The sequence below is a fragment of the Mobula birostris genome, chromosome X (assembly GCF_030028105.1).
Source record: "Mobula birostris isolate sMobBir1 chromosome X, sMobBir1.hap1, whole genome shotgun sequence".
Taxonomy (NCBI): Eukaryota; Metazoa; Chordata; class Chondrichthyes; order Myliobatiformes; family Myliobatidae; genus Mobula; species Mobula birostris.
The window spans coordinates 11,702,897-11,726,750 of NC_092402.1; the positions used below are offsets into that span (position 1 = coordinate 11,702,897).

General features: G+C 42.6%; 1 protein-coding gene across 2 annotated transcripts in view; it reads left to right on the forward strand.

Moving 5' to 3' along the window:
* The window catches only part of LOC140191674 (uncharacterized), a 58,477-nt gene that overhangs the window by 22,443 nt on the left and 12,180 nt on the right, over positions 1-23,854 (forward strand). For both annotated transcript variants that reach the window (XM_072249295.1, XM_072249296.1), the window contains exons 8-9: positions 2,826-2,953; positions 11,978-12,152. In XM_072249295.1, coding sequence (XP_072105396.1) covers positions 2,826-2,953; positions 11,978-12,152 — 303 coding nt within the window. The remainder of the gene's footprint in view (positions 1-2,825; positions 2,954-11,977; positions 12,153-23,854) is intronic.

The following is a 23,854-nucleotide window of genomic DNA, read 5'->3' on the forward strand; positions in this document are numbered from 1 at the left end:
AGATTTGCCCACCACACTTGGTGGGGGGGGGGGGGGGCGCGCACTGTTGTTGGAAGTTAGATCCTGTACCATCTGGCATTTGCATCTCGGATCAGGCAAAAGGATTTTTTTGTTTACACAGGCCAGGATACTGCCCTCGGGAGTGATCCCTCCCATCTGGTTCAACAACCTTTTTGATCTCCTACCATCAGGCAGGAGTCACCGTGGCAACAGGCCGTGAGAACTGCTGAAATCTCTGCCACCACCCAGGTCTCACCACGTATCAAAGATTCAAAATGCATTTATTATCAAATATACAACCCTGAGATTCGTCTTCCCACAGACAGTCACAAAACAAAGAAACACCATGGAATCCGTTCAAAGAAAACACCAAATGCACAAAAACTGAACAAGTCGTACAAACAGCAAAAAAATAAGTGAAAGCACTGAATATAAAACATGAAACCATAGGATCCTTGAAACAGTCCAGGAATGTTCAGTATATTTCAGTTCAGTTTAACTTAATGTTGTGCCGTTCATTGACCGCGGGCCGCAGAGCCAGTCCACCCTGATCAAAATCACAAAATAACAATAAAATAGGAGGAACCAGAAAGCAGAAACACATAACGTGAACTACAGGGTGCAATCCACAAACTCTGTCAATTGAACCTTGCCCAAGACCCAAGTCCCTGGCATCATCCTCCAACAGCAGGAAGCGAGAGGGAGGTGGGGAGAGAGAGAGGGGGAGAGACTGGTCAAAAGGCAGATGAACACCTGCTTGCCTTTCGCTCTCATTCTCGATTTCAATCTTGCTTGACACCTTAATTAGTGAGAAACGGAGTTGATCATGATCGCCGGGTTTCTTGGCTGCACACTTTGCTCCAAACCTTACCAAACGACCTCAGGGACAGCAAAGCGCCAGATCGCTCAAAGGGCCTGAAAACACATCATCAGAATGTTGTGTGTGAGTCATATGTACTGTGTTGTGCACCTTGGTCTGGAGGAACATTGTTTTGTTTGGAAGTATACATTGATATGGTTGAAATGACAAAGAACTTGCAAGCAAGCTGTTTGAACTGTTGGTGTGGCAAATTTACTTTCATGGAACTGTTCTACAAGACATTTCCAGGGTTTAGACTCTGTCAATGAATGACCAACAACATATTCCCAAGTCAAGACCATAAGACATAGGAACTGAATTGGGCCATTCAGCCCATTGTCTGCTCCATCTCTACTATAGGAAACATCCTCTCCGCATCCACTCTATCTAGGCCTTTCTGTATTCAAGTCAAGGCAGTGATGGACCTGCGGGGTGGGGGGCTTTAGGAATCAGAATCATTCGCTAACCGGGTGACGAAAGGCCGAGTTAGAGCGGATGCGGAGAGGATGTTTCCTATAGTGGGGGAGTCTAGGACCAGAGGACACGGATAGAGTGGATGTGGAGAGGATGTTTCCTATAGTGGGGGAGTCTAGGACCAGAGGACACAGATAGAGTGGATGTTTCCTATAGTGGGGAAGTCTAGGACCAGAGGACACAGATAGAGTGGATGTGGAGAGGATGTTTCCTATAGTGGGGGAGTCTAAGACCAGAGGACACAGATAGAGTGGAGGTGGAGAGGATGTTTCCTAGAGTGGGGGAGTCTAGGACCAGAGGGCACAGATAGAGTGGATGTGGAGAGGATGTTTCCTATAGTGGGGGAGTCTAAGACCAGAGGACACAGATAGAGTGGATGTGGAGAGGATGTTTCCTATAGTGGGGGAGTCTAGGACCAGAGGACACAGATAGAGTGGATGTGGAGAGGATGTTTCCTATAGTGGGGGAGTCTAAGACCAGAGGACACAGATAGAGTGGAGGTGGAGAGGATGTTTCCTAGAGTGGGGGAGTCTAGGACCAGAGGGCACAGATAGAGTGGATATTGAGAGGATGTTTCCTATAGTGGGCGAGTCTAGGACCAGAGGGCACAGATAGAGTGGATGTGGAGAGGATGTTTCCTATAGTGGGGGAGTCTAGGACCAGAGGACACAGATAGAGTGGATGTGGAGAGGATGTTTCCTATAGTGGGGGGAGTCCAGGACCAGAGGACACAGACAGAGTGGATGTGGAGAGGATGTTTCCTATAGTGGGGGAGTCTAGGACCAGAGGGCACAGATAGAGTGGATGTGGAGAGGATGTTTTCTATAGTGCGGGGAGTCCAGGACCAGAGGACACAGACAGAGTGGATGTGGAGAGGATGTTTCCTATAGTGGGGGAGTCTAGGACCAGAGGGCACAGATAGAGTGGATGTGGAGAGGATGTTTTCTATAGTGCGGGGAGTCCAGGACCAGAGGACACAGATAGAGTGGATGTGGAGAGGATGTTTCCTATAGCGCGGGGAGTCCAGGACCAGAGGACACAGCCTCTCAATAGAAGGATGTCCTTTTAGAACAGAGATGAGGAGGAATTTCTTTAGCCAGAGGGTGGTGAATCTATGGAAATCAATGCCACAGACAGCTGTGGAGGCCAAGTCATTGTATGTTTAAAGTGGAGGTTGACAGGTCTTTGATTGATAAGAGTGTCAAAGGTTAGTGGGGAGAATGCAGGAGATTGGGGTTGAGAGGGATAATAAATCAGCCACGTTGGAATAGCAGGGCACGCGTGATTTGCCTGTTGGAATGGCCTAAATCTGGTCCTATATCTTTAAGGTCTGCAGTCCAGAATCTGCCGATTTTGAAGATTGTTTTTTTTAAACATCTTGAAACAGTGACGCTTACTGAAGTACCTGTGGCACCTGAATAGATTGTTACAGCATTTATAGGGCTGGTTTTTAAGGCAAAATGCTTATAATCTCTTCAATCCTCCTCCCTAGACGAATTGTGCCTTCCTTGAGCTGTCTGATATCAAGTCACTGGATTTGCCAAACATTACAGCTGAAATCTGGAAACGTTACATGAGCCAGGCTGAGCTCTGGGGGGAGATCCAGGACCTACAGAACAAGTGAGTTTACATTCTCTATTTCAAAATCTAGCTCTACATTCAGGTGGCTCCTTTATTTGGTACATCATCATCATCATCATCATCATCATCATGTACCGTGTCGTATGAGGTGGGCGATCGTGGTCCCATGATCATGATTGTTCTTGATTTTTCTTCAGAAGTAGTTTGCCATTGCCGTCTTCTGGGCCAGTGTCTTTACAAGACGGGTGACCCCAGCCATTATCAATACTCTTCAGAGACTGTCTGCCTGGTAGCAGTGGTCACATAACCAGGACCTGTGATTTGCACCGACTGCTCGTCCGACCATCCACCACCTGCTCCCACGGCTTCACATGACCCTGACTGGGGGGAGGGTTGGTCGCTAAGCAGTGACCTGCAGGATAGCAGAGGTACGGAGCGCCTTACACCTCCTTCGGTAGAGACATATCTCCCCCTTGCCACTCACTTTGGTACCTTCTGTACCTAATACAGGGGACAATGAGTGTATGTTTGTATCTGCTGCTTTCGCCCATCTACGTTTGTACTTCATGGTTTGACGTGCTGTGCGTTCAAAGATGCTCTTCTGCACACCACTGTTGGAATGCAAGGTTATTAGAATTATTATCACCTCCCTGTCTACTTGAACCAGTCTGACCATTCTCCTCTGATCTCTCTTATTAAAAAGGCATTTTTGCCCACATAACTGCTGCTCACTGAATGCTTTTTAGAGTTTTTCACACCATTCTCTGTAAACTCCAGAGACTATCCCAGGAGATCAGCAGCTTCAGAGCTAATCAAATCACCCTTTCTGGCACCGATAATTATTCCACAGTCAATGTCACTTGGATCACGTTTCTTACCCATTCTGCTGTTTGGTCCGAACAACAACTGAACCCCTTGACCATGTCTGCATGCCTTTATGCATTGAGTTGCTGCCACATGATTGGCTGATTAGATATTTGCATTAACAAGTAGGTATACCTAATGAAGTGGCCCTGGGTGTATTTTAAATAGATCTCCTGTAGCAATATTTTTGGATGGAGTTATCCAGTTTGTTCCCCCAACACTAATGCTTTGCCCCTTTTCCCCAGAGCCCTGCATGTCCTCCATTTTGTTTTTGATTTGGGTTTGATCTATCTTTAGAGCCAAGCTTGTTATCTGCAAAAGGACATATGCAGCACCACAAGTACATAGCATCAGATAAGCAGCATTCACAAGAAGGGCATAAGCAGAAATTATACAATAGTTGCAAGAGAAAAAACAATTTTTACGAGAAAAACATTTTGTGCAAAGTAAAGTGGTTACAGTGTTATTAAACTCTAGAGATCAGGTTTCAAGAACAGAATGATTGAAAGGAAGTAGCTGTTCCTGAGCCTGTTGATGTGAGACTTTCGGACTCTACCTCCTGCCTGATGATAACTGCGAGAAGATGGCACAGCCTGGATGACAGGGACCTTTGATAGTTGATGTTGCCTTTGTGAGGCAGTGCCTCCTGTAGATACTTAACGATGGTGGGGAGGGATGTGCCCTTAATGTATTGTTCAGAGTCTACTATCAGCAATTTATATTATTGCACATTCAAATTGCCGTATCAGACCACAATGCAACCAATCTGGATAGTTTCAACAGTGTAACTTTAATGTTTGGTGACAAAGTTCAAATTAAATTTTATTATCAAAGCCTAAGAACATAAAGACATTGGTGCACTTTTCAGCTGGTTGTATCTATGTGCTGGGCTCAGGGCAAGTCATCTGATATGTTAACATCGTGAACTTTAAAGCTGCTGACTCTCTCTCACCACTGATTCCTTAGTGTAGACTAGTGCATACTTACTCTTCTTTCCTTTCCTGAAGTCAGCTATTGACGGCAAACATTGTAACGCCACTCAATTAGGTATTCTACTTTGCCCATGTAAGCTGACTCATTATTACTTGTCATTTGTCTAACAACAGTAGTATCATTGGTGAATTGGAAGATCAAAGTTCAAACGTTCAAAGTAAATTTATTATCAAAGTCACCATATACAACCCTGTGATTCATCTTCTTGCAGGCATGCACAGTAAATGCAAAGAGAAACAATAAATATCTAGAGCATGAGATGAACAGTCCTTGAAAGAGAGTCCATAGGTTGTGAGAGCAGTTCAGTGTTGGGGTAAATGAAGTTATCCTCTCTGGTTCAAGAGCCTAATGGCTGAGGGGTAATAACTTCCTGAATCTGAGGTCCACTTTCAAAGATCCCTCAAAGTTGCCATGCAAGTTAATAGGGTGGTCAAGACATGGAGTGCTGGCCTTCGTTAGTCAGGGGATTGAGTTCAAGAGCCACAAGGTAATGCTGCAGCTCTATGAAATGCTGGTTGGACCATGCTTGGAGTATACAGTACCGGTCGCCTCATTATAGGAAGGATGTGGTAGCTTTAGAGAGGGTGCAGAGGAGATTTACTAGGATGCTGCCTGGACAAGACGGCATGTCTTATGAGGGTAGGTTTGGTGGCTAGGGCTTTTCTCTTTGGAGCGAAGGTGATGTGTTCAAGATAGAAACATAGAAAACCTACAGCACAATACAGGCCCTTTAGCCCACAAAGCTATGCCAAACACGTCCTTACCTTACAACTACCTAGGCTTACTCATAGCCCTCTATTTTTCTAAGCTCCATGTAGCCATCCAGGAGTCTCTTAAAAGACCCTATCGTTTCCGCCTCCACCACCGCCAGCCCATTCCACACACTCACCATTCTCTGCATAAAAAACTTACCCCTGACATCTCCTCTGTACCGACTTCCAAGCACCTTAAAACTGTGCCCCCTCGTGCTAGCCATTTCAGCCCTGGGAAAAAGCCTCTGACTATCCACATGATCAATGCTTCTCATTATCTTGTACACCTCTATCAGGTCACCTCTCATCCTCCGTCGCTCCAAGGAGAAAAGGCCAGGTTCACTCAACCTATTCTCATAAGGCATGCTTCCCAATCCAGGCAACATCCTTGTAAGTCTCCTCTGCACCCGTTCTATGGCTTCCACATCCTTCCTGTAGTGAGGTGACCAGAACTGAGCACAGTACTCCAAGTGGGGTCTGACCAGATTCCTATACAGCTGCAACATTACCTCTCGGCTCTGAAACTCAATCTCACGATTGATGAAGGCCAATGCACCGTATGCCACAGAATCACAGAGTCAACCTGCGCAGCAGCTTTGAGTGTCCTATGGACTTGGACCCCAAGATCCCTCTGATCCTCCACGCTGCCAAGAGTCTTACCATTAATGCTATATTCTGCCATCATATTTGACCTACCATAATGAACCACCTCACACTGATCTGGGTTGAACTCCATCTGCCACTTCTCAGCCCAGTTTTGCATCCTATCAATATCTCACTGTAACCTCTGACAGCCCTCCACACTATCCACAACAGCCCCAACCTTTGTGTCATCAGCAAATTTACTAACCCATCCCTCCATTTCCTCATCCAGGTCATTTATAAAAATCACGAAGAGAAGGGGTCCCAGAACAGATCCCTGAGGCACACCACTGTTCACTGACCTCCATGCAGAATATGACCCATCTACAACCACTCTTTGCCTTCTGTGGGCAAGCCAATTCTTGATCCACAAAGTAGTGTCCCCTTGGATCCCATGCCTCCTTACTTTCTCAATAAGCCTTGCATGGGGTACCTTATCAAATGCCTTGCTGAAATCCATATACACTACATCTATGGCTCTACCTTCATCAGTGTGTTTAGTCACATCTTCAAAAAATTCCATCAGGCTCGTAAGGCACAACCTGCCCTTGACAAAGCCATGCTGACTATTCCTAATCATATTATGCCTCTCCAAATGTTTATAGATCCTGCCTCTCAGGATCTTATCCATCAACTTACCAACTGCTGAAGTAAGACTCACTGGCCTATAATTCCCTGGGCTATCTCTACTCCCTTTCTTGAATAAGGGAACAACATCCGCAACCCTCCGGAACCTCTCCCATCCTCATTGATGATGCAAAGATCATTGCCAGAGGCTCAGCAATCTCCTCCCTTGCTTCCCACAGTAGCCTGGGGTACATCCCGTCCGGTCCTGGTGATTTATCCAACTTGGTGCTTTCCAAAAGCTCCAGCACATCCTCTTTCTTAATACCTACATGCTCAAGCTTTTCAGTCCGCTGCACGTCATCACTACAATCGCCAAGATCCTTTTCCATAATGAATAATGAAGCAAAATATTCATTAAATACCTCTGCTATCTCCTCCGGTTCCATACACACTTTTTCACTGTCACATTTGATTGGTCCTATTCTCTCATGTCTTATCCTCTAGCTCTTCACATACTTGTAGAATGCCTTGGGGTTTTCCTTAATCCTGCTCGCCAAGGCCTTCTCATGGCCCCTTCTGGCTCTCCTAATTTCATTCTTAAACTCCTTTCTGCTAGCCTTATAATCTTCTAGATCTCTATCATTACCTCATTTTTTTGAACCTTTCGTAAGCTTTTCTTCTTGACTAGATTTACAACAGCCTTTGTACACCATGGTTCCTGTACATTCTTTCCCTGTCTCACTGGAACATACCTATGCAGAACCCCACGCAAATATCCCCTGAACATTTGCTACATTTCTTCCGTATATTTCCAATTTATGCTTCCAAGTTCCTGCCTGATAGCCTCATAATTCCCTTTATTTCAATTAAACGCTTTCCTAACTTGTCTGTTCCTATCCCTCTCCAATGCTATGGTAAAGGAGATCGAATTGCGATCACTGTCTCCAAAATGCTCTCCCACTGAGAGATCTGACACCTGACCAGGTTCATTTCCCAATACCAGATCAAGTACAGCCTCTCCTCTTTTAGGCTTATCTACATATTGTGTCAAGAAACCTTCCCGAACGCACCTAACAAACTCCATGCTGTCTAAACCTCTTGCTCCAGGGTGATGCCAATCAATATTTGGGAAATTAAAATCTCCCACCACAACAACCCTGTTATTATTACACCTTTGCAGAATCTGTCTCCCTATCTGCTCCTCGATGTCCCTGTTACTATTGCGTGGTCTATAAGAAACACCCAGTAGAATTATTGACCCCGTCCTATTTCTTCCACCCACAGAGACTCCGTAGACAACCCCTCCATGACTTCCTCCTTTTCTGCGGCCATGACACTATCCCTGATCAACAGTGCCATGCCTTTTTTTGCCTTCCTCCCTGTCCTTTCTGAAACATCTAAAGCTTGGCAATTGAAGTAGCCAGTCCTGCCCCTGCACCATCCAAGTCTCTGTAATGGCCACAAAAGCCATCGGTCTGAGCGCGTCCCTTCTCTATCACCTTCCTATCCTCCCTTTTGCACTGTCTCCAAGCTTTCTCTATTTGTGAGCCAACCTCCCTTTCCTCCGTCACTTCAGTTCGGTTCCCACCCCCCCCAGCAATTCTCGTTTTAACTTTTCCCAATAGCCTTAGCAAACCTCCCCGCCAGGATATTGGTCCCCCTGGGATTCAAGTGCAACCTGTCCTTTTTGTACAGGTCACACCTGGCCCAAAAGAGGTCCCAATGATCCAGAAATCTGAATCCCTGCCCCCTGCTCCAATCCCTCAGCCACGAATTTATCCTCCACCTCATTCTATTCCTATACTCACTGTCACATGGCACAGGCAGTAATCCAGAGATGACTACCTTTGTGGTCCTGCTTCTCAACTTCCTTCCTAACTCCCTGTAGTCTGCTTTCACGACCTCCTCCCTTTTCTTGCCTATGCCATTGGTACCAATATGTACCCCGATCTCTGGCTGTTCTTTCCCACTTCAGGATATCGTGGACGTGATCAGAAACATCCCAGACCCTGGCACCTGGGAGGCAAACTACTATCCAAGTTTCTTTCCTGCATCCACAGAATCACCTGTCTGACCCCCTAACTATAGAGTCCCCTATCACTGCTGCCATCCTCTTCCTTTCCCTACCCTTCTGAGCCACAGGGACAGACTCTGTGCCAGAGGCACGGCCACTGTTGCTTCCCCCAGGTAGGCCATCCCTCCCACCCCCCAACAGTACTCAAACAGGAGTACTCATTGTTAAGGGGGACAGCCACAGGGATACTCCCTAGCATCTGACTCCTGCCCTTCCCTCTCCTGACTGTTACCCACTTATCTGTCTCCTGAGGCCCCAGTGTGACTACCTGCCTGCTCTCTATCACCTCCTCACTCTCCCTGACCAGACGAAGGTCATCGAGCTGCATCTCCAGTTCCCCAACGCAGTCCCAAAGGAGCTGCAGCTCGACACACCTGGTGCAGATGTGACCATCCGGGAGGCTGGGAATCTCCAGGACTTCCCACATCTGACACCGAGCACAGAAAAACGGCCTCACAGACATACTTCCTGTCTGTATGCTACACAGATAACCTACCTCGCCTTGACCCTTTATCGCCGAAGCCCCGTTGAGCCAAAGCCTTCCTATTCTGTGTCTCCCTCTACTCCGTCACCCGCTCCTTTGACGCCCACTGTATAAATCTGTCTTCCTTTTAAACTCTTTTTGCTGTCCTCACTGGCTGACCTCCATGCACTTGCGCAGTCGTGCCCCGTTCAAACTGCTGAAGATAATGAGGGGCCAGTCAGAGACTTTTTCCTGGGGCAGAAGTGCCAAATACCAGGGGTAATAATTTTAAGCTGATTGGAGGAAAGTATGGAGTAGAGGTCAGGGGTAGGTTCTTTACACAGAATGGTGGGTGTTTGCAACACACTGCTGAGATAGTGGAGATAGAGGCAGATTCATGGGCACATGGATGGTAGAAAAATGGAGGGTTATGGAAGAGGGAAGGGTTAGATTGATTTTAGAGTAGGTTAAAAGGTCAGCACAGCATTGTGGGCCGAAGGGCTTGTACTGTGTGGTTATGTTCTCAATATCTTTGATCTGAAACATTAGTTGTTTCTCTACTGATGCTGCCTGACCTGCTGAGTAATTCCAGAAATTTCTGTTTTTATACCTAGAGTAGAGCTGAGTGTTACCCTCTTCCAGGTTTTGAGAACTTGGGGCTTTCTTAGACATCCAGGGAAAGGGATAATCGGGTATTGAATAGATCTATGGGCCAGTCTACAAAGAAGGGCAGCCTCTTGTGGAATAGTCTAAACCAGGGTAGGGTGGTCTTTAACCAAAGATCCAAAACCAAATTCAGTGGTCCCCTAAAGCTAACCTAACCCCAATCCCTAATGCATCACCCCGGCTGACCCCGAGTGCACTGAGCGGCCAGCACTAAGCACGTCTGCCTGACCACAAGTAACACTCCCAGACTCAGCCCCTCCAGTTTCACCCCACATTCATTCTCACACATGTATAATTCTAAACAAGACACCCTGACCATTCCCCCCCCCCCCCACCCCTTTCCACCTTGCACACACACATGACAATATCTTTGAGACTGGAACTAAGGGACATGGTCTCAAGATTTGGGGGAGTAGATTTAGGTCGGAAATGAGGAGAAAATGCTTTTCCCAGAGAGTGGTGAATCTGTGGAATTCTCTGCCCAATGAATCAGTGGAGGTTACCTCAGTAAATATATTTAAGACAAGTTTGGATAGATTTTTACACAGTAGGGGAATTAAGGGTTATGGGGAAAAGGCAGGGAGGTGGAGCTGAGTGCATGATTTTATTGAATGGCGGGGCAGGCTCGACGGGTTAGATAGCCAACCTCTGCTCCTATTTCTTATGTTCTTATGTCTGGCAGTTCTCTCCCACTGTTAATAACTTACTGCCTGTTACACCGCTGGCATTTAGAGCAGCAATGAAGTTTCTACATCCCTGGCGGTGTTCATCATGTCAGTAGCTTCCTCCTGGTTTTCATTACTGTCAGTCATGCAAGTCCCATGCGGAGACTCAGGAATATTGTCACATTCAGATGCAGAAAGATTGTTCAATGCTGTTTCCGTAACAGTTTTGTTTTACCAGCCCTGAGCTGAAACCCCAAACGTGGAGGACCAGTGGACCACTTAGTCTGGCCTGTACCTTTCGACCTGTTTGGCATGGGCAATCTTACCAAGAGCCAAAGCGTAAAGCTTTGACTCCAGCCAACATAGCTCTCCGGGTTGTTGAGGCACACAAACCTCCAATCCCTACAACAAGGTTGTGGTCCTCCTGTGAATAAACATATGTAAATAAACATAGATCCCTAAACAGGCAAGTGGAGCTGGACCCAGTTAATGAAAGTGTGGGCCAGATGAATGTGGCAGGGTCCAGAGATACTGAATTTCCAGAACAAGATCAATAAACATGAGGGATAATTTTCCCACTGTGCACGTACTAACAACCTAACCAAGGGCCCCTTGGATAGATTCCAGGGGGTAAGTGAACTTGGATGGGGAAAAAAATTACATCTTTATTTTCACTAACCTCTATCTGAAATCGAGCATTTCCTCTTCAATGATGAATGCAGGCAGCGAAACGCAGTAGTATTTATCTGTGACTTTGTCACCAATAGAAATCACAGATATGTTCATACCACATTCCAGCCATCTGAAAATACCGTTTACGGCACGCCCATCGCCACTTTGAAATTACGGTAGTTATTGGACCCTCTGCTAGATCGAAGGTGATCGCATCTTTCCTGTCTGTAGACCCTCGTGTGACGTAGCTGGCCATCTATCGGGCAAGCCCTGCGATTGGATGCTCAACTTGATGTGTCCGTTTGCTTTGGCAAAGACCACCCCGCAGTTTAATACTCTTGTTCAAGCTGAGCAACACCAGCCTCCACCCTGATATGTCTTTAAAATTAATTTCAATTTGCCTTTATTTTAAATGTTAGTCTTATTTAATTCATTAATAAAGAAGCACATATTTATGTTAAATTTTTATAACTGTATTAACTGTAATATAGTTGGTTTGTAATCCTGTGTATTTTATTTTATATATTTAAATATATTACTCTGTGAAGAGGTCTATAGGCTTCACCGGACTGACAAAAGGGGTCCATGGCACAAAAACGGTTGGGAACCCCTGATCTAACCTAATTTTTGTTTTGGCCCAGGAACCTGGAACACATTTTATTCTGATTACTCTATTTAAGGGAGACTTTATTGTCTTGCTTCAAGGTACGCTATTGATTGGCTGGAAAGTGAGCGGAAGCTGAGGTTACTACGTTTGATTGCGAGCAGCTCGTCGAACATCATCTACACAATGTATGTCGAGCCCGGTTACCCAGTTGATGGCGAGGTCAAGCTCTGCTCCATCCAAGAGAACAATAGGCTTATTGATATGGTGGTAAAGGTAAGGACGCAGTTCTGCACTGTTTAACCTCTATCTGATAAACCAACTGCTGGGAAAAAGCTCAATGGGTCAAGCAGCATGTGTGGAGACAATGGGTGAATAACGTTTTGGTTCAAGACCCTGAAATTGACCATCCTTCCGAATCCTCACATGCCCATCGGGTTCCTCCAGCAATAACACACCCAAAATGATGGAGGAGCTAAGCAGCATCCATGGAGAGGAATAAACAGTCGATGTTTTGTGCCTAGACCTTTCATCAGGACTGGCAGTGTGCATTGGATTCTGAATTTAAAAAAAAACGAGCGAAGCCTGTTGAAATTTGTCTGCAGAGCAGGGGATTGTGGAGTGAGGTGAAGACAGTTCCTTTTGGACTTTATGGGCCAGTTTTAGAAAGCAAGTGGGGCTAGTCAGTGTTTGTCTGCGGAGCAAGAGATTGAAGAGTGAGTTGGAGACAGTTCCTTATGAACTTTCTGGGCCAGCTTTAAAAAGGAAACGAGTCCTGTTGGGATTTGTCTCTGGAGCAGAATATTGCTTGAGTTACTAATAGCTAGGGGTAATTAGCAAGGGCCAATGGGGAAAACAAAGTGAAGTTTGAACTGAGGCCCCATTGTGTGAGTGGACAATATTAAGGTGGTCAGGCTTTGGCTCAGCAGGCTTGGGCAAGAACTTTCCTATGGAAAGTATGACAATTAAAGAAGAGGAAGTACTGGCGCTTTTAAGAAATATAAAAGTGGATAAGTCTCCGGGTCTGGACAAGATATTCCCTAGGCCCTTGAGGGAAGTTAGTGTAGAAATAGCAGGGGCTCTGACAGAAATATTTCAAATGTCATTAGAAACGGGGATGGTGCCGGAGGATTGGTGTATTGCTCATGTGGTTCCATTGTTTAGAAACATACATAGAAAATATGTGCAGGAGTAGGCCATTCGGCCCTTCGAGCCTGCATCGCCATTTATTATGATCATGGCTGATCATCCAACTCAGAACCCCGCCCCAGCCTTCCCTCCATACCCCCTGACCCCCGTAGCCACAAGGGCCATATCTAACTCCCTCTTAAATATAGCCAATGAACTGGCCTCAACTGTTTCCTGTGGCAGAGAATTCCACAGATTCACCACTCTCTGTGTGAAGAAGTTTTTCCTAATCTCGGTCCTAAAAGGCTTCCCCTCTATCCTCAAACTGTGGCCTCTCATTCTGGACTTCCCCAACATCGGGAACAATCTTCCTGCATCTAGCCTGTCCAATCCCTTTAGGATCTTATACGTTTCAATCAGATCCCCCCTCAATCTTCTAAATTCCAACGAGTACAAGCCCAGTTCATCCCGTCTTTCTTCATATGAAAGTCCTGCCATCCCAGGAATCAATCTAGTGAACCTTCTTTGTACTCCCTCTATGGCAAGGATGTCTTTCCTCAGATTAGGGGACCAAAACTGCACACAATACTCCAGGTGTGGTCTCACCAAGGCCTTGTACAACTGCAGTAGTACCTCCCTGCTCCTGTACTCGAATCCTCTCGCTATAAATGCCAGCATACCATTCGCCTTTTTCACCGCCTGCTGTACCTGCATGCCCACTTTCAATGACTGGTGTATAATGACACCCAGGTCTCGTTGCACCTCCCCTTTTCCTAATCGGCCATCATTCAGATAATAATCTGTTTTCCTACTTTTGCCACCAAAGTGGATAACTTCACATTTATCCACATTAAATTGCATCTGCCATGAATTTGCCCACTCACCCAACCTATCCAAGTCACCCTGCATCCTCTTAGCATCCTCCTCACAGCTAACACTGCCACCCAGCTTCGTGTCATCCGCAAACTTGGAGATGCTGCATTTAATTCCCTCATCCAAGTCATTAATATATATTGTAAACAACTGGGGTCCCAGCACTGAGCCTTGCGGTACCCCACTAGTCACCGCCTGCCATTCTGAAAAGGTCCCGTTTATTCCCACTCTTTGCTTCCTGTCTGCTAACCAACTCTCCACCCACACCAATACCTTACCCGCAATACCGTGTGCTTTAAGTTTGCACACTAATCTCCTGTGTGGGACCTTGTCAAAAGCCTTCTGAAAATCCAAATATACCACATCCACTGGTTCTCCCCTATCCACTCTACTAGTTACATCCTCAAAAAATTCTATGAGATTCATCAGACATGATTTTCCTTTCACAAATCCATGCTGACTTTGTCCGATCATTTCACCGCTTTCCAAATGTGCTGTTATCACATCCTTGATAACTGACTCCAGCAGTTTCCCCACCACCGACGTTAGGCTAACCGGTCTATAATTCCCCGGTTTCTCTCTCCCTCCTTTTTTAAAAAGTGGAGTTACATTAGCCACCCTCCAATCCTCAGGAACTAGTCCAGAATCTAACGAGTTTTGAAAAATTATTACTAATGCATCCACTATTTCTTGGGCTACTTCCTTAAGCACCCTGGGATGCAGACCATCTGGCCCTGGGGATTTATCTGCCTTCAATCCCTTCAATTTACCTAACACCACTTCCCTACTAACATGTATTTCGCTCAGTTCCTCCATCTCACTGGATCCTCTGTCCCCTACTATTTCTGGAAGATTATTTATGTCCTCCTTAGTGAAGACACAACCAAAGTAATTATTCAATTGGTCTGCCATGTCCTTGCTCCCCATAATCAATTCACCTGTTTCTGTCTGCAGGGGACCTACATTTGTCTTTACCAGTCTTTTCCTTTTCACATATCTATAAAAGCTTTTACAGTCGGTTTTTATGTTTCCTGCCAGTTTTCTCTCATAATCTTTTTTCCCCTTCCTAATTAAGCCCTTTGTCCTCCTCTGCTGAACTCTGAATTTCTCCCAGTCCTCAGGTGAGCCACTTTCTCTGGCTAATTTGTATGCTTCTTCTTTGGAATTGATACTATCCCTAATTTCTCTTGTCAGCCACGGGTGCACTACCTTCCTTGATTTATTCTTTTGCCAAACTGGGATGAACAATTGTTGTAGTTCATCCATGCAACCTTTAAATGCTTGCCATTGCATATCCACCATCAATCCTTTAAGTGTCATTTGCCAGTCTATCTTAGCTAATTCACGCCTCATACCTTCAAAGTTACCCCTCTTTAAGTTCAGAACCTTTGTTTCTGAATTAACTATGTCACTCTCCATCTTAATGAAGAATTCCACCATATTATGGTCACTCTTACCCAAGAGGCCTCTCACGACAAGATCGCTAATTAACCCTTCCTCATTGCTCAAAACCCAGTCCAGAATAGCCTGCTCTCTAGTTGGTTCCTCGACATGTTGGTTCAAAAAGGGTTCTAAGAGTAAACCTAGCAATTATCGGCCTGTGAGTTTGACGTCAGTGGTGGGTAAATTGATGGAAAATATTCTTAGAGATGATATATATAATTATCTGGATAGACAGTCTGATTAGGAACAGTCAACATGGATTTGTTCGTGGAAGGTCATGTTTGACAAATCTTATTGAATTTTTTTTGAAGAGGTTACTAGGAAAGTTGACGAGGGTAAAGCAGCGGATGTTGTCTATATGGACTTCAGTAAGGCCTTTGACAAGGTCCCACACAGAAGGTTGGTTAGGAAGGTTCAATCATTAGGCATTAATATGGAAGTAGTAAAATGGATTCAGCAGTGGAGACGCCAGAGAGTAGTGGTGGATAACTGTTTGTCAGATTGGAGGACGGTGTGTAGCGGTGTGCCTCAGGGATCTGTACTGGGTCCAGTGTTGTTTGTCATATATATTAATGATCTGGATGATGGGGTGGTAAATTGGATTCGTAAGTATGCAGATGATACTAAGATAGGTGGGATTGTGGATAATGAAGTAGGTTTTCAAAGATTGCAGAGAGATTTAGGACAGTTAGAAGAGTGGGCTGAAAGATGGCAGATGGAGTTTAATGCTGATAAATGTGAGGTGCTACACTTTGGTAGGACTAATCAAAATAGGACATACATGGTAAATGGTAGCGCATTGAAGAATGCTGTAGAACAGGGGAATCTAGGAATAATGGTGCATAGTTCCCTGAAGGTGGAATCTCATGTGGATGGGGTGGTGAAGAAAGCTTTTGGTTTGCTGGCCTTTATTAATCAGAGCATTGAGTATAGGAGTTGGGATGTAATGTTGAATTTGTGTAGGGCATTGGTAAGGCCAAATTTGGAGTATTGTGTACAGTTCTGGTCACCGAATTATAGGAAAGATGTCAATAAAATTGAGAGAGTACAGGGAAGGTTTACTAAAATGTTGCCTGGGTTTCATCTCCTAAGTTACAGAGAAAGGTTGAACAAGTTAGGTCTTTATTCTTTGGAGCGTAGAAGGTTGAGGGGGGGACTTGATAGAGGTGTTTAAAATTATGAAGGGGATTGATAGAGTTGAAGTGGATAGGCTTTTTCCATTGAGAGTGGGGGAGATTCAAACAAGAGGACATGAGTTGAGAATTAAATGGCAAAAGTTTAGGGGTAACATGAGGGGGAACTTCTTTACTCAGAGAGTGGTAGCTGTGTGGAACGAGCTTCCAGCAGAAGTGGTTGAGGAAGGTTCGATGCTGTCGTTTAAAGTTAAATTGGATAGATATATGGACAGGAAAGGAATGGAGGGTTCTGGGCTGAGTGCAGGTCAGTGGGACTAGGTGAGAGTAGGAGTTCGGCACGGACTAGAAGGGGAGAGATGGCCTGTTTCCGTGCTGTAATTGTTCTCTGGTTATATGTTATAAGAACAGGCACAGACTAGAACTGAAGTCTGAGAAGTTAGAGGCATAACAAGTGTAGGCAGGATGGTAGTTTAGGCAGTGGAATGTTCGTCCTGTGAGATGTGTGATTTCAGTGTAGCAGTCTCCCTGATGACTACATCTGCAGGAAGTGCACTCAATTTCAGCTCTGACTGACAAGATCAAGGAGCTGGAGCTGAATGTACCCAGGTCTATCCAGGAGGCTGAAAACTTCATAGATAAGTCTTTTACTAAGGTGGCCACACCCAGAGTGCAGGCTTCAGCATGACCACCGGGTGAAGCGAGGGGAGTAAGCAGTCAATGCAGGGTTTCCCTGTAGCCATTCCCCTCAGCAACTAGTATACCTCTTTGGATAATACTTGCAGGGGTGACCTATCACAGCACAGCAGCAACAGCCAGGCCAGTAGCACTGGCTGGCTCTGAGGTCCATCAGTGAACAGTAAAGTCTTTCTTTCTTTTTAAATCTTTTTATTGAATAAGTATACAAAAAGGTAAGCCACATAGGCACTAATACACTGTTAGAATATAATAAAATTACAGGAGATATTAATACAGAAAAAAAAGTGATACAAACAATGTAATTTAAACATAACATACTAAGGTAACATAATAGTATACTGATTTTTATATATATATATCAATAGAGAAAAGAAAAAAAAACCCAAAAAAAACCCACCGTGCAACTAACTAAAAGCAAAGCAAAGCAATGGGCTAACTTGGAACCAAATAGAGTTAAAGAACTTAAAATCACGTCCTCAAACCCGACCTCCATTAAAAACAGTAAGAAAAAAACAAGAAGGGTATATAAATATGGAGCAAAAAAGAGAAGGAAAAAAAATTACATTAAATGAAAATATTGAATAAAAGATCTCCAGGTCTGTTCAAATTTAAGTGAGGAATCATAAAGATTACTTCTAATTTTCTCTAAATTCAAGCATAATATCGTCTGAGAAAACCAAAAAAAGGTGGTTGGAGCATTAGGCTCTTTCCAATGTTGTAAGATACATCTTTTTGCCATTAAAGAAGTAATGCAATCATTCTACGGGCTGAAGGAGAAAGATTACTGGAAATTTTAGGTAGTCCAAAGATAGCAGTAATAGGGTGAGGAGAGATATCTATATTCAATACCCTTGAGATAATATTAAAAATGTCTCTCCAAAAAGTTTCCAGAGTAGGGCAAGACCAAAACATATGAGTTAAAGACGCTATCTGCCCCGGACATCTATCACAAAAAGGATTAATATGAGAATAAAAGTGAGCTAATTTATCTTTGGACATATGTGCTCTATGAACAACTTTAAATTGAATTAGGGAATATTTAGCACAGATAGAGGAAGTATTGACTAATTGTAAAATCTGCCCCCAGTCATCCACGGAAATGATAGACCCCAATTCCTGTTCCCAATCTACCCTAATCTTATCAAATGGAGCTTTCCTAAGTTTCATAATAATATTATAAATCATAGCCGATGCACCTTTCTGACATGGATTAAGGTTAATTATAGTATCTAAAATGTATGTAGGAGGAAGCATTGGAAAAGAAGAAAGTATAGTACTTAGGAAATTTCTAACTTGTAGATATCTAAAAAAATGTATTCTTGATAAATTATATTTATTAGATAATTGTTCAAAAGACATAAGGGAACCATCTAAAAATAAATCCAAAAACCGTGAAATACCCTTAGTCTTTCAAATTTGAAAAGCACGATCCGTAAAAGAGGGAGGAAAAAATATGTTACCTAAAATAGGAATCGCTAGCCCAAATTGGTTAAGATCAAAAAATTTTCTGAATTGAAACCAAATACGTAAGGTATATTTAACTATCGGGTTAGATACCTGTTTGAGGTGTTTCAAATCAAAAGGAAGAGAGGAACCTAAAATATTGCCAAGTGTATAGCCCTGAACAGATTGTAGTTCCAATACTACCCATTGAGGAATGGATAGTATATCCTGATCAAGTAACCAAAATTTCATATGTCGAATATTAATTGCCCAATAATAAAATCTAAAGTTAGGTAATGCTAAACCTCCATCTCTCTTAGCTTTTCGTAAATGTATTTTACCCAGTCTCGGGTTTTTATTTTGCCAAGTAAATGAAGAAATTTTTGAGTCAACTTTATTAAAAAAAGATTTTGGAACAAAAATCGGTAATGCCTGAAATATATATAAAAATTTTGGCAGAAAAGACATCTTAACTGCATTAATACGACCAATCAAAGTTAAATATAAAGGAAACCATTTAGATGAAAGTTGAATAATATGGTCAATTAAGGGTAAAAAGTTAATCTTAAATAAATCTTTGTGTTTACAAGTAATTTTAATCCCAAGATATGAAAAATAATTATTAATTTAAACGGGAAGTTATGATATAAGGGAAGTTGCTTATTAATCGGGAAAAGTTCACTCTTACTAAGATTTAATTTATAACCTGAAAAAAGACTAAATTGTGCTAATAACTCTAAAACAGCAGGGATGGATTTTTGAGGATTAGAAATATATAAAAGTAAGTCATCAGCATAGAGTGATATTTTATGGGACTTTAAGCCCCGAGTTATCCCAGTAATATTTGGAGATTCTCCAATGGCAATTGCAAGAGGTTCTAATGTAATATCAAATAATAAAGGACTAAGAGGACAACCTTGTCGAGTACCTCGAAAAAGAGGGAAAAAAGGTGAGCTTAAAGAGTTAGTACGGACCGAGGCCACAGGAGAATGATATAACAATTTGATCCAGGGTATAAATTTCGGGCTAAAATTAAACATTTCAAGCACCTTAAATAAGTAAGGCCATTCTACTCTATCAAAAGCTTTTTCAGCATCTGAAGAGATAACACACTCAGGAACATTTTGTGAGGGGGTATAAACAATATTTAACAGTGTGTGAATGTTATAGAAGGAGTAACGACCTTTAATAAAACCCGTTTGGTCTTCCGAAATAATAAAAGGAAGTACTTTTTCTAATCTGTTTGCTAATAACTTAGAAAAAATTTTAGAATCAACATTTAATAAAGATACTGGTCTATAAGATGCTCATTGAGCAGGATCTTTATCCTTCTTTAATATTAGAGAGATTGACGCTCTATTGAAAGATTCGGGAAGTTTACCAAGTTTTAATGAAGCCTCCAAAACCCTACAGAACCAAGGGATTAATGAAGGTGCAAAACATTTATAAAATTCTGCGGTAAACCCATCAGGGCCAGGAGCTTTCCCCAGGTTCATAGAGGAAATAACATTCTTAATCTCATCAGTGGTAATGGGAGTATCAAGCATAGAAGACATATCCTGTGAAATCTCAGGGAAGTCGAGGTTATCTAAAAAATCATTCATATATTTAGAGTCTCGAGGAGACTCTGATTGATATAAGGAAGAATAAAAATCAAAGAAGGTTTGATTAATCCCCGCATGATCAAGTATCAGTCGATCATTTTGATTATAAATCTGATTAATTTGAGATTTAGCATAGTTAGACTTCAATTGGTTAGCCAACAGTTTGCCAATTTTGTTATTGTGTACATAAAATTCACTTCTTGTTTTCTTCAATTGGTTTACAATTGAGGACGAAAATAATAAACTGTGTTCCATTTGAAGTTCAGTTCTTTGTTTATATAACTCCTCAGAGGGAGCTGTAACATATTTCTTATCAATTTCCTTAATCTTGTCCACAATTACCAACTCCTCCTGCTTCAGCTTCTTCCTCAAAGCAGCAGAATATGAGATAATCTGACCATGGATATAAGCTTTAAAAGTATCCCAAAGAATGTTCACAGAAATATCCTCTGTATAGTTGATTGTAAAAAAAAAGATCAATCTGTTCATTCATAAATTTAACAAAGTCCGAATCCTGAAGCAACAGCGAATTAAAACGCCATTGTCTATTATTTTGTGTATTGGCCTGAATTTTAATAGAAAGCTTAAGTGGAGCATGATCCGAAATGGTTATAGAGTCATAATCACATTTAATCACTGAAGAAATAAGACGAGAGTCAATAAAAAAAAATCAATTCTTGAATAGGAATGGTGAACATGTGAAAAAAAAGAAAAATCTTTTTCCTGAGGATGCAAAAAACGCCAAATGTCCGTTGACCCAGAATCAGAGAGGAATGAGTTAATCAAAGTTACAGATTTATTGGGTAAGGTCCGTAGAGGAGCTAAACGGTCCAAAACTGGAGATAAACAGGTATTAAGATCTCTGCCCCAGATCAATGAAAACTCATTCAAATTCGGGAACTGATTAAATAATGATTTATAAAATTCCGGATAGTCCATATTGGGAGCATAAACATTAACCAAAACTACCTTTTTATTAAATAGTAGACCACTAACCAGTAGAAATCTACCATTCGGATCAGAAATAATATCATGTTGTATAAGAGTAACTGAGGAGTCTATAAAAATAGAGACGCCTTGAATCTTAGCGTTAGAGTTCGAATGAAACTGTTGTTTCTTCCAGAATTTAAAAAAACGTAGTCTGTCCCCTCTCCGCACATGGGTCTCTTGTAAAAATAGAATTTGTGCTTTAAGTCTCCGAAACACTTTAAAAACTTTTTTCCTTTTAATAGGATGGTTAAGATTCCAGGAGACAAAATTAATAATAGACTCCATAAACCCTAAAGTCAACCCGCAAAAAGGAGGATTGACGATAAGCTCGACGCACGAACCCAGAAAGGGAACAGAACAAATAAGAGATACTGGGAAGGAGAACGCAACCAATACTTCAATAGTGTACATAGCCCAAGAAGAAAAAAACTAAAACGTGAAGCCCCTCCCACCACCCCCCACCCCATGACCCCAAGGCTAAATCTAAAACAGACCAGCCAGAAAGAAGCAAGCACTAAAACTACCCCCATGATTTCCGATAGACGCTCACTAAAAAAAGTGTAAATATAAAAAAGATCAGCTAGTTATAAAACAGTAAAAGAATAAAAAAAGTAAATCAATTAAAACAAACACTTAATATAACAAAGAAAAAGCCAGAAAATATAGAGAAAAACCGCAACAAACCCCAGACCCTATGAATAAACAAAAAAAGAAATGAAAATATTAACATAAACTAGCTATGAAAACCTACAAAAAAAAGTAGATTTAAAAACTAGAAAATTTAAGGCCTCAAAGGAAATACGTGGAATGACGTTGAGGGAATAACCACCCAGAATCCCCTGGGAAAAAGAAAGGAATGACGCAGATAGAAAGAAAGTTTAGCAGCCATATTAATTAATCCAAAATAAACTTTTCTGCCCATATAAGGCAAAAAAAAATTAAGGCCGACAGATTCACAACCTCCGATCAAACGGAGATAGTTAAAAATTACGATTAAGATGTTGAAGGTGAAAATTGATCCAGATAACTCTGGGCATCCGATGGAGATTCAAAAAAACAGAGGGCTCCATCCAACGTACGGATCCTTAAACGCGCAGGGTAAAGCAGCGCTGGTTTTAAATCCATCTTGTAGAGTTCCGACATCACAGATCTGTAACGAACCCGTTGATCTCGAATTGGTTTACTGAAATCCTCCACGAACCGGAAATTAAAATCCGAAAAATCAATATAACCTTTAGATCGAACAAATCGAAGCAGTTTCTCCTTGTCTTGAAAGTAATGAAAACGTAAGATGACATGTCGAGGTTTATCTGATTTAGACGAATATGATGGAACTCTGTGAGCCCGATCCAATAACGGTGGTTGGTCAGGAAATACAGTAGGAAATGCATCTTTTAAAAGTTGAGAAAAAAACTTCATAGGGTTGTCAGATTCCACAGCTTCACGCACACCAATCATTCGAAGATTCTGCCGTCGCATTCTGGATTCTAAGTCAGAGTTTTTAAAGGTCAGAAAGTCAAGTTTTTTCTTCATTATAGTAATTGTTTCTTCAATTTTCCCTATTTTGAGTTAATTTTGTTGCGTGGATTTTTGAAGATTAGATATAGCCAACTGATGTTCGGTAATAGATAATTGTATCTTATCGATTGAATCGGCGATTTTCTGGAAATTAATTGAAATTTCCGAACAAATCAGTTCCGTAATAGAGGTTGAGATTTCCCTTTGAATTAGATCCGATATAGCTTTCAAAGTCACTGGTGGTTCAGTCAGAGGAAGATCGGTACCTTTCGGTCTAACCGGAGGTTTGCCGTCTTTCCCACTTTTTCCATTCTTAGACATAGCAGACCTTAAAAACATCCGATTATCGAAGAGCCCAATTTGTTTCAAAGTATTGTAAAAGTCGATGCCTTAATGGTTAGTTAAAATATAGCTGATCATAAGAAAAAAAACTCAGAGGTAATGCAGCGAGTCAAGAGCACGACTTCACTCCATGAGCTCTACCGGTAGTCCCCGAACAGTAAAGTCAAGCAGTATAGCGATAGGAGACTCGATAGTTAAGTCATAGTCATACTTTATTGATCCCGGGGGAAATTGGTTTTCGTTACAGTTGCACCATAAATAATAAATAGTAATAGAACCATAAATAGTTAAATAGTAATATGTAAATTATGCCAGATGGAAATAAGTCCAGGACCAGCCTATTGGCTCAGGGTTTCTGGCCCTCCAAGGGAGGAGCTGCAGAGTTTGATGGCCACAGGCAGGAATGGGGACGGACAGGGGATTTTATGACCGTGAGTGAGAAGCCAGGGTGGTGTGCTGCCTCCCAGGTGCTAGGGTCCAGGATACTCAGAGCAGCAGCAGAAAATACTCAAGGGGAAGGGTGAGCAGCCAGAGGTTGGCACCATTGACATAGGTAGAAAGGGGGAAGAGATCCTGTGCAGTGAGTTAGGAAGTTAAGGAAGAGGCTGAAGAACAAGAACTCCAAAGTATTGATCTCTGGATTACTCCCAGTGTCACACGCTAGTCAGGGCAGGAATAGGATGATGGGACTGGTGAATGAGTGGCTGAGGAACTGGTGCAGGGGGGCCAGGTTTCAGATTTCTGGATCATTGGGATCTCTTCTGGGGAAGGTATGACTTGTACAAAGAGGCAAACACGAGGAAAT